Below are 16,865 nucleotides of genomic sequence, written 5' to 3'. Positions count from 1 at the left end.
CAACTCGGACAAACAAATAAATGCAAGCAAACTTTATCACAACAATTTGCTTTGCATAATAACAGGGCACATCTAAGCTTGCAATGTGAAGAAATTGTAACGAAAGCGGAAACTGCACTTTCATAACAATTTCCAAGCACGTGCCTGGGACATAAACAACCAAAGCGACATATCAGTCCAACAGCAACAGCAATTGCAAACACGCAAATGCGCTTTATGTGGCTATAATTGCATACCAAAAGAAAATGTTAAATAAATAATATAATATACCTACATATATCAGTATTTTAGTATCTAAATAATTGTAGCTGCACTACTGCAATTTGCCAAGCTTGTGGGCTATATAGACTCTCAGCCGATAGACTCCATACTGCAATACGTGACAAAAGATCAGTAGAATGCTCAAATAGACAATCATGAGCACCGCCTCTCCCGGCTGTCGAAAGTCCAGTATAGCATAGAGATATACCTTACCGGTTCTGCAAAGCAACAATATACATATACTAACTATCAAGCACAAGCTCGAGCTCTTACATATCCACGCCACCACACAAATAATACACATAGGCAAATGCGCCGTAGAGCCAACCAAAGCCCATTGGGTAGACAAAATGAAGCAGACGCGTTGGATGTGCCACCAGCATATGATCAACGGTAAAGAGCACCACCGGTACACCATGCACCAATACGTTGAAGCCCATGACAAGCCACTTGGGCAAATCCGTTTCCATTTTTTGTGTGGGAAAAACAAAGATCCAATAGGTAATGGATATAACGTGGGAAATAATCAGGTTTGTCCAGTAGCACACCCAGTAGCATCTGATTAGACAATGCCTTGTAACTGCAAAAAAGATACAAAACTCAAAAAACTTAAAATAAGTTTAGACATTAACTACCTTGCCATTTGGCCCAGCATTATAGATAAATGTAATTATTCTCTACAGAAAAAGTCTTATCAAAATATATTTATTTCAACAGAATTGGCTTGAAACGGCTAATGAAATTAATAAAATACTAAAACGCAGCTAAGCTGAGCGCATTAAAGCAAATTCGGCGGTATTAGAATATTTCCAACGTAAAACTTCAATGGACTGAAACTCGACAATGGTCGAGAACAAGCAAAAGTTTAAATGCGCGGAATTTGAGATAAATCCGTTTAACCTTCAGATGACTGGAAAAGTTTCTGGGAACCATTTCGATTTTTAAATGAAGAGACTATTTTAAGGAACTGCTTTATATTGGCTTGCAAGTAAAACCTATACATATTTCCCTTGTGCATCGAAGAAAATGACTGTTAGTCAACTTACACCGGACTACACATGAGAAGTTCCACCTTTCTTCAGTTAAAAAAAATAAATAAATAAATTAAGTTGGAGTCAGAAGGGGAAGGACTGCTTGGAAACAGGAGTACTTATAAAAAGGAAATTTAGCTTCAATACTTTTTGATTTCTAGTTGCTCATACAGACGGATGGACAGGGCTCAATTGACTCACTTTCTCGTGCTTATCAAGAATGTATAATACTATACAAGCATTTAATATAAATGCTTAGCAAACATAATTTCGACAGGTCGTGTAGAAACTGCCAAGCAAATTAAGATCCATATATCTTTAACACGAATAGACACAAAATTGTACGTAATATTTAAATTTGCATTGCTTACCCATTTTGTCAGGATTAAAATGATATATAGTAACAAATATCGCAGCACTTAGGCTGGTTATGGAACAAAGAAAGAAACCCCAGTGCGTTAAATAGAGAAACCAATGGCCTTCCAGGAAATAATGCGACATGTAACTGACCAAGCCAATGATGAAGAACAGAGCCATGGCCCAGCGATAGATGAGAAACCAACGGGAAGTAGCTTCCTTTTGCCACTGATTTGAAAAGGGAAATTAAGTATGAAAGAGCAGAGATGGATGGCAGAGCAACAGACTTGTGATCTATGAAAGTCCTCGAGTGCATGATGTGCCAGGCCAAAGTGACGCCAGCGAAATTCGTGCTTAAAGCGCAGCGGCTCTTGACGGCGCTCCTCTGGTGTATCCATCAGGTGTTCCACTGCTGTTGGCTCTCGGCTTGTTTTGAACTCAAAAATTGCATTAAATTCTTGGAACTCTTTTTGGAATTTTGAGAGAAAGATAAATTTTAAACATTATGAGAGATTACGCAAAGCAGACCTTTTAAATAAAACGCTTGCATTTAAGTGGCATTTGCAGAATCCATGTTGTCTTCTTCTTTTTTGCGAGCCGAGCGTGCTGCTTCTTATCTTGCCAGCCTACGTTGCATAATTAACAGTTACATGTGTCTGCGCCTCAGCTCAGCTGAGCTGAGCATAAGCTGTGGGTAGGTACCACATCCCATAGCCCATAGCCAACCACCCACCCTCTGCTAGCCTCTGCTGGCTCGCCCTGATACGGTGTGCGTCAAATTACGACATGTGCCTGACATCATTTTCCTTTCCCACAACTTGGCCGAGACGACAATCCCACGGCGACGATGCGTCCTTTTGAGCCAAGCAGACACTTTTAATTGAGAGACACTTGGCTGAGTTGTAGCGCGCAATTAAAATGCCATTACATGTAAAAACAAAGTTGTGTCGCACAGTGGTGTGCAGGCATGAAAGCTGAAGTTACTTTATTAAGAACACAAGTTTGACAAACATTCTTGACATACTCAGATAACTTTCTATTGTATACAGTTGGTTGTTCCACTGTGCAGCATCTGAGTAAATTCCAAGGCAAGGCAAGGATTTGTATGCATCAGCAGGCCGTCAGTTAGTGGCGTGCAATGAAAATGTCAGCCATAGGGTTACCTACCGGGCCAACACACAGGGCCATTTCAGTTAAAGAAACCCCCAAACGTTAAATCCAACTCCATTTCCATTCCACTTGTCTTTTTTGATGGTTTCAGCTCTGATTTACTTGGACTATCTACACACACACACACATACGAACAATTTTTGTGGCAACATAGCAACAACGCGATTGTCAGCTTGCCTGGCTCAACATTTTTGCGAGTCTCTCGTTTCTATTTTTATTTCACGTGCATTTCTATTTTATTCTGTATGTTGTTTGTTGGGTTTTTTTCCAGGTATAACAGAAATCACGCAGTTATATCAAATTTACATGTACTAACCACATACCCAACCTAACACACACACTCGCACACACACACATTCACCTGGGGGCATTGGAAATGCAAATTTAGTGTAAAAAGTTCTAGCTGCCAGCTCTAGCTCGCTTCACTCTCAGCGATTATCTTTCATTCTTTGGCTTCTGCTCCAATTTTTGTAAGTTAGTTTATTTTTCTTTTGGCATTCCAATTGATTTGCTGATTTGCGCATCAATCAAAGAAAATGTTCTCTTGTAAGTTCGCTTTCATGTGGTTTTCCACCAGCAACGGATGTGGATGTGGATGTGTGCCAAATGCCAAGTAATATACTATGTACAGTTCTGTGTGGTTTTTTGCTTTTGTTCGTGTCCTCATGTTGTTCTTGTTGTGGCAAAAGCGCTGTCAATTATGTGGCTGTAGCTTAAGCTAGACACACAACAGTAGGCAACAGAACAGAAATTTACAATGCTGTTGGGTTATACCTTTGCTGAAAGGTATTGATACCCACCGAGTCCTTTGCGTAAATCAATCGTCTGTGTTCAACTCTAACCAGCAACGTTGTCACCAATTAGTGGCAAACAATTGTGTCTAAGGTCTCGAGTAATCGCACATTGAAAACACATTGAAAACAAGGGTGCCTTTGAACTTAATGCGAAATACTTTTTGCTATAATGTTTTGTAGTAATAATTATTGGTAATTAGAATATAATTATTTTAAAGGAGAGTCAGTCATTAGTAGTTATTAATATTTTCGGTTATGTTCAATTAACAGTTCACAAACAATCAAAAAATAATTAGAAAATAATAAGAAATACTGTAACGCAAATTAGCTTTAAGCGGGCATGCAAGATCTTTGAGTGCTCCGGTGCTAGGCAACGGTTGGCCGAGCGGAGGCAACCTGGTGTTAGATTGGCGGTAGGCGGTTAAGAGCAGGGTTCGATGTTAGCCGGAATCAAGCTGCATTCGTACGCGGGCGGTTAGTCAATGTGAAACACAACACGGCTTGGTAGTTTTAATCACATTTATTGGTAAGATTAGTAATCTATTAGCAGATTTAAGTTTTCGAGTGGTAGATTGAATAGATTACGTCATGAATTTTTTCTCAAATTGTAGCCGTTCTTCTAATTAATTATTTATTTATTTAATGGCTTACAATATTGCCCTTTGTGGCTTCGTTTCTATTCCTTAAGCCTTATTTGGTGCACCGGCGAGCTTGTAACAATTAATAACAATTAACACTTAATCTATAATCTATACTAACAAACATAAATTAAAATCTTAGAGATGATCGTGTAGCGAGGTCGATTTTTCTCTGCTTTCCCCTTTTATTCACTCAATTTACCATCAGCTTTTTTGCTTCTGTTGTTCGATCGCTGCTTGTTCGTGCTCGATTGCTGCTTGTTCGTGTTCGATTGCTGCTTGTTCGTGCTCGATCGCGGCATGTTTGTGTTCGATCGTTGCTCGTTGTGTTCGGGCATGTCGATGTATTGTTCGTTCAGCTAGGTTTGTTTTTCTTCGGCGCGTTGATGGTTTTGTCGCGTTTGTTATATCTCTTTGTTCCTCTTACGTTCCATCTATATATAAAGGGTTTTGGTTTTCTTATGCCTTCATCAAAATATAAAATATTTATACAAAACGTGTATCGTCACACTATATATAATTACTATAAATTGAAAATTTTCTTTTAAGGAAAATTAGTTACCAATAGTGTGCCGCTTAGTGTGTATAATAAATTATTTAACTGATTAGTTGTCCTAATCGCAATATAAGAGCAATGGTTTCTATTTTTGCTTACATTGCTACACTTTCTTTTATTTACTACTCATCAAATATAAAAAGTAAGTATTCCGAGAAGTTGTTTATTTGCTGCTTTTTGAGTTTGTACTGATCTTTGGTGACTGCGCAGCACAAAAATTCGACTGATAGCAACCAGGAGAGCTAATAATGATTTGTTAGCAGGCACTTGCCACATTCAATTTCAATTTTGTAGCAGCAAACGTTTTGTCATGCCACCCCAGCCCCAGCCCCGGTTAAGCCCCAGCCCCGGTTAAGCCCCAGCAGCAGAATTATATAGCAGCAGCTTCATTGGCAGCTCTTTGGCACATTGCCATCAAATCGCAGCAGTTGGGCTTTAAGCTCTCGAGCAGTTAGTCAAGGGGTTACGAGCCGGCGTTGTCGAGCCTTTTGCCTTATCGCAATTTAACAACCACTTCCCGTGTTGCATACATAGTTGTGCCCCAGGGGTGTCTAGGTAACGGTAAAGGTAACAGTAACTTTAAAGAGCCGCAACCAAGTTGCCCCAGTGCCCGCCAGCAGCAGCAGCAGTAGAAGCAGCAGCATCGTGTCTCTCACGTGTCATTATCTTAATTTAAAGCAGCCCCAGTCGCAAAGGCGCAGGTCTGTGGGGCGTGCCTGTTTGATAGAGCTTCTTTTAACTCCCATATCTCTTGCTTGAATACACAATTATGTGGTGCACACAGTGTAAGTACAAGTTGTGTGTCAGTATCAATGTGTGCGTGTGTGTATAAAAATTAAATTTCTCATGCTAAGAGATGACGGTATCGTTGCTCATCATTATACAGTCAGGCACGGACCGTGGCTCGTTTCTATGCGTGTGTATAGCACGACTTGAGATTCGTCTCATGTGCTCTACAGCTCAAAGCTTTTTAGAGGGTCGCTTGCATATATCGCATAAAATAAAAATATATACAAAAGGCTAAAATCCTTCTTTTGAAAATATAATAAAATGAATGTTAATCTATGTATTTTACTTACAAGTGTATAGCTGCTTCGACTATTCCTCTCCTCAAGTGGATGTTGTTCTTGTTGCTGTTTATACGCAGTTATTAGACTCGTGGAAGCTCTCGCATGCAATTTGCAATCTTTCCCAGAGCGTGTGCCATGACAGTTTTTGTATAAGTATATTTATCAAATGAAAACATAAATACATATGAGTTTAAAATCTAGTATGTGTGACATAATGAGAGCTGCGCTGCTTCTCAAACTGTCTATGTGTGTGTGTGCTTGGCATATCAACATTTTATTGCACATGCATTTCAAAATTTGCAACTTGCACAGTTTACATATGTATGAAATCAACAAAGTGTGACACTTGATGTGTCCAAATCAGATATAGCGTGTGTGCCTGCTGTACAGATATTATTGCATTTAAAGCATCGAGCTGTCAAAATGTAGTCCCAAAATGTGCCAACGCATGCAATTTCAACATATAACAAACAGTCATGGAACAAATAATAGAAACAGCATACTCCATTAATTTACAACTCGATTGCTAATTATCTACCAACTATACAGAGAATATCGGTAACAGGCATTATTTTGATATCCTTTTTCCGGTTTCGCGTTTAATATCGGGGTAGCATTATAGCTCTTTTATTTTTATAAAACATTTTACTCAAATATTTATTTTCATTAATATTAACTACTTTTTACCATCTCATCATCTTCATTTGACGCTGAATGTCCATAGTCAAGCCATTGGGAGAAAAAATAGTAACGCCAAAAGTTTACTCAAAGAGTTTTAGCTTAAGTTCGTTAAATTCACAAAAATTGAAATAGTTTTATTACTTTCGAATAACACCAAATAAATAAATAAAGCGTAAAATATTGAAACAATCCGTATTTCAATCACTGTTCTCAAAAAGCCACAGATTTGCATCAAATATTTAAATAATCCATTTAATGAATATTTTTTCAATATAACCTGTTTTTCAAATAATTAATTTGAAAATCCAATCGACAGATATTATCGTCGATTACCTTTTCTTTTCTACAGATTTATAATAACAACAGCTAATCAAATGTAAGAAGGGAAACTAACATGTGTAAGATTAAGTGGACATTGGTCTTCGTAACTTCGAATGTTGTTTCTATTTCTTTTCCACCACTGTATATATCGTTTTTGTATTATTTGTTGAAACTAAAGTGTCAAGTAGTTGTTGTAAAAGAATTAAAGCAATTTAGGTATTAAATATATATAAACTTCATAATTGTTTGTGTTTTATTTATTGTGCGCATTTTAAAATCATTAATGCAATTTTTATAAAAAAAAACGCAGAGTGGCATAAATAAAAGCTTTATTTGCAATGAAAGTAAATGGCATCGCTGAATGCATATTGAGTATCGGACTGAAGGAGACAATCAATTATGCGCTGGGAGAGTAAGCAAGTCGTGCCCACCAGAAATAAAAGACAGCAGCAAGTACGAAGCCAAAAATCGAAAGGAATTTACGTCAATTTCTCAATGAGCAGCGAACAGGACGCAGTGTGTGTGCCTGCAATGCGCCATAAGCTGGCTGCAGGACCTCCACCATATAAAAGGTACGACCCAAAAAGACACAGCAGGCAGAGTAAGGCGTGTGGTTGGTAACAAATTTTTATTGACAAAAGAGAAAAGAACTGTGCGGACTTCGGACTGCGGACTACGGACTGTGGACGACTGACTGTCGACTGACTATTTTCATTGAATATTTTTGCATCATCATTGAAAGCTATAGTGAGTGAATGTGTGAGCTTGTGTGTGTGTGTGTGAGTTGCATATGTGTTGCTGAGCATGCTGAGCGTGTCAGAAGTTTATGCCAAAGGCTGCAAAACAGTTTACACAGCAACAACAAAGGAGGCGCCCGCAATCAACGTCTCACAAAATTTTGCTGACCTCAATATTTGTTCAACAATTTCGTTATGCGATTTACTCAACCTGCACTGCACACTCCCCCGCTGCCCCGCACACTTCAGCAACTGGGCGAAGCTGTCATAAATGCCTGCAGTTTGGCAGTTGCTGTGCAGCGAAAGTGTTTGCTGCCACTGCTACTGTTGCTGGTGCTGGTGCTGGTGCTGGTATGTGGCAGTGGCAAGTGGCTGCCAAGTTGCTCAGTTTGTTGTTGGTTTATTGGTTTGATTTGTTGACAAACTTTGGAGCCATTTGCTGCCATTGGTTTGCCAAAAGGTTTCAGCCAATTCCGCTGCAGTCAATTTCATGGTTCAAACTACAATCCAAGAGTTAAGCTATGGGCAACGCAGCATTAAATTACACACACACATGCACATGCACACACACTAATGCACTTACCAGCATGCGCGTTGCGAAGCGACTCATGAGCAGCAGCTGCAACACAGGACCTAGCACTATAATCGCCAGCAGCTGGAAGCTAAAGCGGGCGCCGCTTAGGCTTAGCCACTGTGCCATGGAGTAGATGAAGCAGAGCAGCAGCGTCAGATTCGACAGAATCACCAAGCTGCTGACGCAGACCAACTTGCAGCGCTGAAAATATGACTTCGGAGCTAAAAGAGTTGGCCTTAAAGAGCTTGTCTGCAATTACCGGTACCAGCAGGGCCAGCACAAAGGGCAACAGCAGCGCCAAGTGATGCCTGAACAGTGTCTCAAAGAACGTCCAGGTCGCACTCTCCAGCACAGCATGCAGTGGCTCGTCCATTTCCAGCGGCGAGGCAGGCGCCTCATACACAAAGGGCACATAATAAAATGTGTTTACCGGCCCAGTTGCATTAATGGAGGCTGTGGGAAAGGCTCCTTCAAATATTTGTGCACTCTTTAATGCGCTCTCACCTTGGGCCAGCTGCTTGAACCGATTTATTATGTAGTATAGCCAAAAATTGTGCAGGACAAGCAACAAGGCCTCACGTTTGATGGGGCTCATTAGGCGCTGTAGAAACAAATGAGAAAAACAACTATGAATAGACCAAAGTTCACAACTTACGATTTCGCGCAGTAGCTGATATATAATGACTATAAAGGTCACTATAATCTCATGCAGATCGGCCATAATGCCCCACAAAATATTCTCTGAATTTTGTACAATTTCGAACAGGTCTAAAAGTTAAATTGAGTTTAAAAGCAAAGCCATTTTTCAATCACCAATTGGTTTTGGCATAAATTATTTAATAAGCCAAATGGCGCATGGCAGTAGCCAGAATGCTATTTACAGTATTGATTATATTTTCATCATTCCTCATGCCCTTCACATATTTTGTAATGCAAACAAACAATGAGAGCTAAAAAAACAAATTGCATGATTAAGCAAGTACTGAATTTTACAATACTAACTTTTTAAAGTTTTTATATTCTTTTATTGTGGTGCATCAATAAATATTTATAATTTTCATACATACGTATTATTATATTTCCAATTAGGACGCATGAATTTTATCTAAAGTTGAGTTTCAGCTTAAACTATTATATTTTGATTTGCTTTGATTACTTACGGCATAGGCCATATATGAATTATCAACTGCAGATTTAAGCAGAAATGAAAATGTTTTTGTCTTTCAACTTTGCTTACTCTTATCTTGATGTGATGCAGCCCACCAGTTTCCATTCATAGTGCTAGCTGCATTGCGTATACATATTTTGGATATTAATGCTGCAACATGGTCAAGCTCAAAATCTATTATTAAATTAAGATAATAGTTAGCAACAGCAGGTTTTTCTCAATTACCAATTACCAACTATCAGCTACTACCAGCTAACCAACAGAAAAAGGCTTCTGTCTATGAAACTTCGCAGCCAACGCAACAATGGGAGCCATGTAGACATGTTCATAATTAATTTACTTGTAGCTTGCACATTTGATGAGCTTAAAGTTGATACATGAGATCGCTTTAAAGATAACTGATTTATGAGTAGTTATTATTGGGATCGTTATCGCGAGTATTTTTTTTTGCATATGGTTAATGTTAAGCTCTTGTATCTGTGAGTTACGCTGCAGTTGCAACTGCAATGACGTCGACTAAAAAAACTTTCAGACGGTTATTGTTGTAAATAATGATGGCGATTAATTATGGTAATGAATCGCTTAATGCTTGCGGTATACCCTGTACTTTCCATATATTTAATATTTTACATAAAAGTGCAAAACTCTTGTAACTCGCTCAATTTCATATTTTTGTATTTAATTTATATAATTATCATTTTACTTTACAACAATTTAAGGTACGAAAACGCTTAAGTGCTAGCATTTATTTATATATATTTTTTTTACGGTAATTATTGTTTACATTTCTTAAATGCTTGCAAAACTTAATTAAACATTAATCGTAGCTCCGAAGGCTGCGGCTGCAGCAGTCGCGACTACATTAAATGGGCGTCGTTCTGCAAGTGGCACGCAAAGGATTTGCGTTATTAATTGAACGATTTTCCTCTACACACACAGACACACACACACATGTAACATATCGGTTGGTAGTACACACATTTATATATATTTTCGTAATTCCGCATTTTGAGAACAACTGTCACGTAGCGCACGAAGTCCAAGCACTCGCACATTTCATCAAAGGAAATTGAACTTGAATTGATTTTGCACACACAAGTGTAACGGCTCTCATGTGTGTATGTATCAGTGTGTGAGTGTGAGTGTGTGTGCGTGGTCGTATACCTTAGCCTAATGTGTGTCATTTGGCCGGCAGTTATCTGCGGCCAAATTCACAAAGGGGCGGTAATTTGAGGGCGTTAAAACAAAGAGTCGACTTTGGTCGATTTGATTTTGTGCGGCTGCTGCCTGCTTTTGGCTAAGTGAATTCTGGACATTTGCCATAACATTTAGTCATTGTTGATTGCATTGCAATGAAATCCATAAGTAAGTTTACTAAATGGATTATTATAACGACTTCACTTAAGCAAATGGCAACACTCTCTTTCTCTCTCTCTCCCTGGCTGACTTCTAAGTGCTTTGTGACTTTTTGTTATAATAAACGCAACAATTATACAAATTCTTTCTCAGCTTGATATGCTCAGGCGATTGTCATATGTATGTGGCCTCGGGTATTTGTGGTATTCGAAACCAACGCTTAAATTGTTTACTTCTTGTTTAATTATGGGCTAACACAACAGTAGAATTTTTTCAAAATGATAATGTTTTATTTGCTTAAAAAATAGTTTAAACAAACTAGAATATCGTGAAAATTGGGCGAAAAAATGTTTTTGTTGACCCTCATTACGCTTTTAGTGTGGGAGCGTTAGGACAACCCAGTGGGACCGCCAAACTTTGAACGCGTTTTACTCGAAACACAGTTTTCAAAATTGGCACGCAGGACACCTCAAATTATTTTCAATATTTCATACCCAAATATCATTAATCTACCTTCTGTTCCTTCTGGTCTAAAAATAATTTCGAAAAAGGGCTTCAAAATCACGCGCTACTTTGGTGTTACCCCTTATATGAAATAACTTAAATTAACAAATGTTTTTGGCGGTAAAATGCAAATAAAATATGTGTGTGTGTATGGCTGATGCGAGTCCTTGACAGATTGTGATCGAGAACAGCAAATAAAGAAAACCATCTGAGTGTAGCTAAAATTGGCGACGTTCTACAGAAGCAGACGGCACAGTAATTGGCTTGATCCGCTTGCAAGACGCTTGCTAAACGGACGTAGCATAAGGGGAAGACTTATTTTCATAAAGTGACAACACAATATTGACCTGTAAATTCCTTTAATAAACAATATTGTTATTGAACAATTAATTACAAAAAGTATTACCTAGACTGTTTGTATACTAGGTTTTAATTGAAATTTAGCAGTTATAAAAATGTAAGTTGTTGTAACAAATAGCAGAATAATTAAATAGTTGAATAAATATTTAAAATTAGGAAAAGAAACGTATTGCGTGTTGCCTCAACGATATTTTTTTATTTAACGACTACTTAGTACTACTCTTATGTTAGCTCTGATCAACAGAGTCTAATCCTAGTTCCACACTAATATGAAATGACTTAAATTATCAAATGCTACAAATGGTTATAAAATGAAATGAAATTATGTGTGTAGCTCACAAGATGCTGGCGCCGACTGAGACTTTATTGCGATTCTCTATAGATGTTAAGCATCGACTTAATAGAGAATTGTGAACTCAACGGTCAATAGCACTGACCGAACTAGCTCTTGTTCTTCCACATCCTACATCCAAAGTGTATAATCAGTTGGTTGCGTACAGCTTCCAACTTATTTGAAATTCTTATGTTAAATGTGTCAGAAGCCGAGTAATTTATGCCTACAACGGTATTTGAAGAAACAGTTCCCACACATTGCCTGTCATTGTCATGACAATTTGGGTTCACTTTCATTTTTCAGAGCGCGCTTCAAAAATGTCCCTTTCATTGGATAGAGAGAAAGAGAGAGAGAGAGAGAGAGAGTCAAAAGCCAAAAGGGAGACAAAAGTCATTTTATGCGACTTTGGGGAATTGTTTAGAAAATTGACAAATTATGGTTGTAAGTGGCACGATTAGTTTGTTGCTGAGCCCAAGGATTCTGCCTTTTCACTTACCCAACTGTCGCTTTCTCAACCACACTCACATTCATAAGCATATATTTATAAGCGTATATACATATATATTTATAATAAACATTTGTATATTTATAGTAGCTGGCAATGTTGTTTGCGCCGCGTCGCATTGCGCTGCGTGTTATTAATAATTCAATTTGGCTGGCTGTCTCACAGCGGGCTTAAACACGCAACGTCTTGTGCCCTTGCCCACCGCCTGCTTCGCCTCACACACACACACACACATACAATCATATATAGCTCATTATATATTCATGCAAGTTAAGTGCGAAAGCTCATATGGTTGAATAATAAATTGAATTTAGCCCACAGCCCTGCAGAACTGCATAAGCAACTCACACACGTGTGCTTAGGCCCCCCAAACCATAAGATACAAATGTGTCTAAGCATTTGAATGGCACTTGCCACGCATCACGCGATAGTTCATACACCTGGCTTTGGCGCTAAAAGCGGCTTTAACTTACAAACAGTGATTGAGCATTTAATCGAAATTCGATTATAGTTTGCTAATTACAGACAATACGCTAAGCTACGACAAAGGCAAAGATATTAAACCAAAACACAAGAGGGAATTATTATTTTCAATTTATAATAAACAACAAAAAAAACAAGAGCTTCTGATCATGACTTTTTTTTATTTATATACATATTGGCCAATCAAATTATTGATATGCAAGCAAAATATTCAATAATTTGTTTAACATTTTGAGCTTTTATTTCAAAATAAAAATAAAATTTCATGTTCATTATGTACATGTTATGTACAAATTCTTCACTTTTATTATTTCAGATTTGCGAATTTTCTAAAATATTATATATGTAAATTGAAAGAGTTCAAAAGGTTATAAAAAAAAAATTTTTATTCGCTCGCATTTATTAAGATACGCTTCTCGTCTTAAAAAAGTCACACTACCTTATAAAAGGAGAATAAAATACAATATTTTTGATGCACCTATATACATTTACACTTGGTTTGGTAAGAGGACAACGCTTTGGTCACCTGGGAATCATTATGTTGTTGTTACTGAGCTTCAAAGCTTACCTTGGTCTTCCACGCACTTGGCATTTGAGATAGGCGCGGATGCTTGGGTTTGGCTTAATCTTGGCAAGGTGCTCAGACTGTGGAGCGGGGCAGCTTCAGATGATGGCATAGCTGTCGTCATCATCCGCTTCAGCAAGTCTACGCAACTTGTCCTTTTGACGTTCACTCAGTGTATTCCATTCCCTGGTGGCCAAAATACTGGAGGGATTATTAGGTCTAGCACCGTGTGAGGTGAACTGCTGCGAAAAGGTTCAGGCACCATTAATGGTCATGGGGCTGCGGTACAAAAACCGTAAGTTGCTGTCCATTTCACTTGGCAAGCTGAAATGTTGAGCGTCTGTATTAATTTTTTATATAATAGACGGAAATCCCGAACACTTGGGCATATCAAAGCGCTTGTATACATTGTGCACCATTAATTGCGACAAGTTTTGTTTGTGTTGGCCAAGCCGCATCGTTGCAGCATGCACCAAAACTCACTTAATCAGTGGCAAGTTTGACATGCAGTGAGCAAGACTGACAGAGCGAGTGAGAGCGAGAAAGGGACACTGCGGCTAGCGAAGGCAAACTGGCAACTATGTCGAGTGCTGTAGCTGTAGGCAACAAAAGCCCATAATTAATATCACTTTACAGTTGCAAACTGTCGCCGAGACTGGCAGAAAGAGCAGAAAGGGGGCGTGGGTGAGGGCGAATAGTAGCTTTGGGAACTGTTTATGAAATTGTTGAGACTGTGGGATGCTTACCGCAAGTCAACAATAGAGATTAGTAGTTAGTTGAAGGCCTTGCTAAATTACCTACTTACTGAGTAACTCACTCGAACTGAAGCTTTACTAAAAAAAATTATATACATATATAACTATTTACTTTAAAACATGAACTTAATTAATAACAACTATATTTAACTATCTGCTAGTAAGCTTATTAATTTGCCAAAATATATATTTTACAGCATGACATTTGCATATTAGTTTGTAGTATACTCGCATTCGAAGCTAATAATCTAACCAAACTGTGCACCATAATTAACTCTGCAAATAATAATTTATCTGCGGTCTGTTTGCGTTATGTTTCAAATGCATTACCAAAAATATTAATAAGATATTCATGCATTAATTCTAATTTATGACCAGCTGTGCAGCATTAATATGTGCATCGTTGTCTCTGCCATTATACGCCCCATTTGAGAATGAGCCTTGTACTCTCGTCTCCGCACGCTAAGCTCGACTCTGTGCCCTGCCAGCTTGCAGGCACTTTGACTGCTGGTCAAAGCTGTGCAGGGGGTCTCAGGCTCTCCAATGCTAATTATATGGCACATAAATAGTTGTATGTGCACGCTTGCGGTCTTATTTGTCTGTTTGATGGAGCTGCTGACAGCTGGCAAATCCGAGAGCCAGAGCCAGAGCCAGAGCCAGGAGTAATGTGAGCTCTCTGATCTGAACAGTGTGCAGAATATACGTTGTTGTTGTTGTTATGTTATGTTATATATATAGTCATGTATATTCCTTAGAGTTTTCAATTTTCATTATTTATTATTTATTTCATTAAATTGTCCTTAATTTTTTTATACACTTTAACATTTTTATAAAAATGGAAAAGGGTATTATGAAGTTGTGCAAATGTATGTGACAAGGAGAAGGAGGCGTGGCAGGCCCCATAAAGTATATATATTCTTGATCGGCAAGAGAAACTGAGTTGATATAGGCATGTCCGTCTGCCAGACCCTCCGTTTGGATGTATGAGCAACTGATTATGTGCTGGAGCAACCAAATTTTGTTTTATTGTTTAATTTATTAACTAATTAGTTCAGTTCGAAGCCCCGATTTGGGCTGTGCAAAAATACTATTGACTAAATTTGTATTTGTCTCGACGTAGACAAAGTTGACGGCGGACAGACTCGAATAGTCTTTTTCGTACGACCGAACTTGATTATCTAATATAAAAAATGCCCTTAGCTACAGGCTAAGACCAAGTATAAAGAAAGTGATGAGATAAAGATCAAACGAAAAAGTGAGAGTGCAGCTGTGCAGAAGGCAGTGCAAGGTAAAAGTTAGTCAGCACGCACCAAGAGAGCGCAAGCTTTTATTAGTGCAGTACCAAATGCACGCACATAGAAGAGAGCACGTTAGTGCAAGCGCACAATTTAAATTCAGTATTTGTGGTCTTGCGCAAAACAAAGTTTATTCGAAACACTAATTTAATTACATTATATATGCTTACTCCAAGTGAAACTATAAACTGTTGCTCAGCGTTGATTATCTGCCAACAGCAACACAGTCTAAGCGACAAGTAATAAAGCAAGCTGGAATAGAATCACGTGCCTCACAATTGCCTGAGAGCAAAGTGAAAAGAAAGCAAGAGCAGCAGCCATCAAGGCGCTTATGCTTTTGATTACGATATTGATAGGCGGGCGCTAAGTTGGCAACGTGCAGTGTGAAGATGACAGACAAGATTTTAGAGCAAGTTAGTCAGACTGGCAGCCAAACTGCCAGACAGTCAGACTGAATAACAAGGTAAGAGAAAAGGGGCGTCGGGTGATTATCATTAGCCGCTAGAATAGTTGCCATTTAGCACGCATAACGAGAGCAGCAGCAGTAGCAACCAGCAGATGCAACAATGTTTGAGTAATTGTTTGCAATGGCAACAGCAGCAGCAGCAGCAGCATCGACATCAACATCAGCAACTACAACTGCCGCAATATACGTAGTTGCAACAGAAATTTGCATGCACTTTCGCAACCTCCAGTCAGCATCCTCACTGTCCGCTTGCCCTGCCGCATCGCCCCACTGCCGCCGCTGTTGACAACTGCTGTTGTCTGTCGACAACACGTAACAGTGAACAGTGGCAGCAACTGCAGCAGTAATTGCAACAAACAATTAGCGTCACTTGGATTTATGTTTACGAGCGGCTGCCTGGACATTATTCCAGCCCCCATTGACCCCCTTTGGCTCTTATTGAAGGACTCAAGTGTCTTCAATCGCAGTGCATAAAAACAATTTGTGCTCAAATTCAACTGCGACTACATTTGATAGGGACACAATTTAGAATTTCCACCAACCGATAAATTGCCCTCGATTAAAGCTCGGCGTATGCCTGGGACGACCTAGGATTCGTCCATAAAACGCATTCTAAGTTTTTCGATGTAAGCATCTTAACCAGCAGGCGATGTGCAACATTTTCCTTTGAATCCAGTATATGTCTAGAATCTTTGCTCTTAATCATTTTCCCATAAATCTTATGAACAAATTTATTAAATATTAAAGAAACCAAATTACAAATTCTGCGACACCACCAACTGGGCTACCCTGGCTTTACCATCCACGCCCAAAAAGAATTTACTTATTTCCGTATATAAGCTGCACTAATGCCCAAGCACATCCCAACTAATTAAGCAACTGAA

General features: G+C 38.7%; 2 protein-coding genes across 2 annotated transcripts; both read right to left on the bottom strand.

The window, feature by feature from the left end:
- Window positions 1-261: 261 nt before the first annotated feature.
- LOC108602780 (protein rolling stone) lies at window positions 262-2,365 on the bottom strand. Its single transcript, XM_033294195.1, has 5 exons — window positions 2,178-2,365; window positions 1,937-2,115; window positions 1,664-1,877; window positions 535-841; window positions 262-479 (listed from the first exon to the last, which is right to left on the bottom strand). The coding sequence occupies exons 1-5, from the start codon at window positions 2,197-2,199 to the stop codon at window positions 314-316; spliced, it is 888 nt and encodes a 295-aa protein (XP_033150086.1). The 5' UTR covers window positions 2,200-2,365; the 3' UTR covers window positions 262-313.
- Window positions 2,366-7,508: 5,143 nt separating this feature from the next.
- Window positions 7,509-8,985, bottom strand: LOC108602307 (CG15278). The gene is made up of 5 exons (XM_017990394.2): window positions 8,846-8,985; window positions 8,695-8,791; window positions 8,450-8,643; window positions 8,200-8,391; window positions 7,509-8,135 (listed from the first exon to the last, which is right to left on the bottom strand). The coding sequence occupies exons 1-5, from the start codon at window positions 8,909-8,911 to the stop codon at window positions 8,112-8,114; spliced, it is 573 nt and encodes a 190-aa protein (XP_017845883.1). The 5' UTR covers window positions 8,912-8,985; the 3' UTR covers window positions 7,509-8,111.
- Window positions 8,986-16,865: the final 7,880 nt, after the last annotated feature.

The sequence above is a fragment of the Drosophila busckii genome, chromosome 2L (assembly GCF_011750605.1).
Source record: "Drosophila busckii strain San Diego stock center, stock number 13000-0081.31 chromosome 2L, ASM1175060v1, whole genome shotgun sequence".
NCBI classification, from domain to species: Eukaryota; Metazoa; Arthropoda; class Insecta; order Diptera; family Drosophilidae; genus Drosophila; species Drosophila busckii.
The sequence above is the reverse complement of the archived record's forward strand: the minus strand, read 5'-3'. Positions and strand labels throughout refer to the sequence as shown.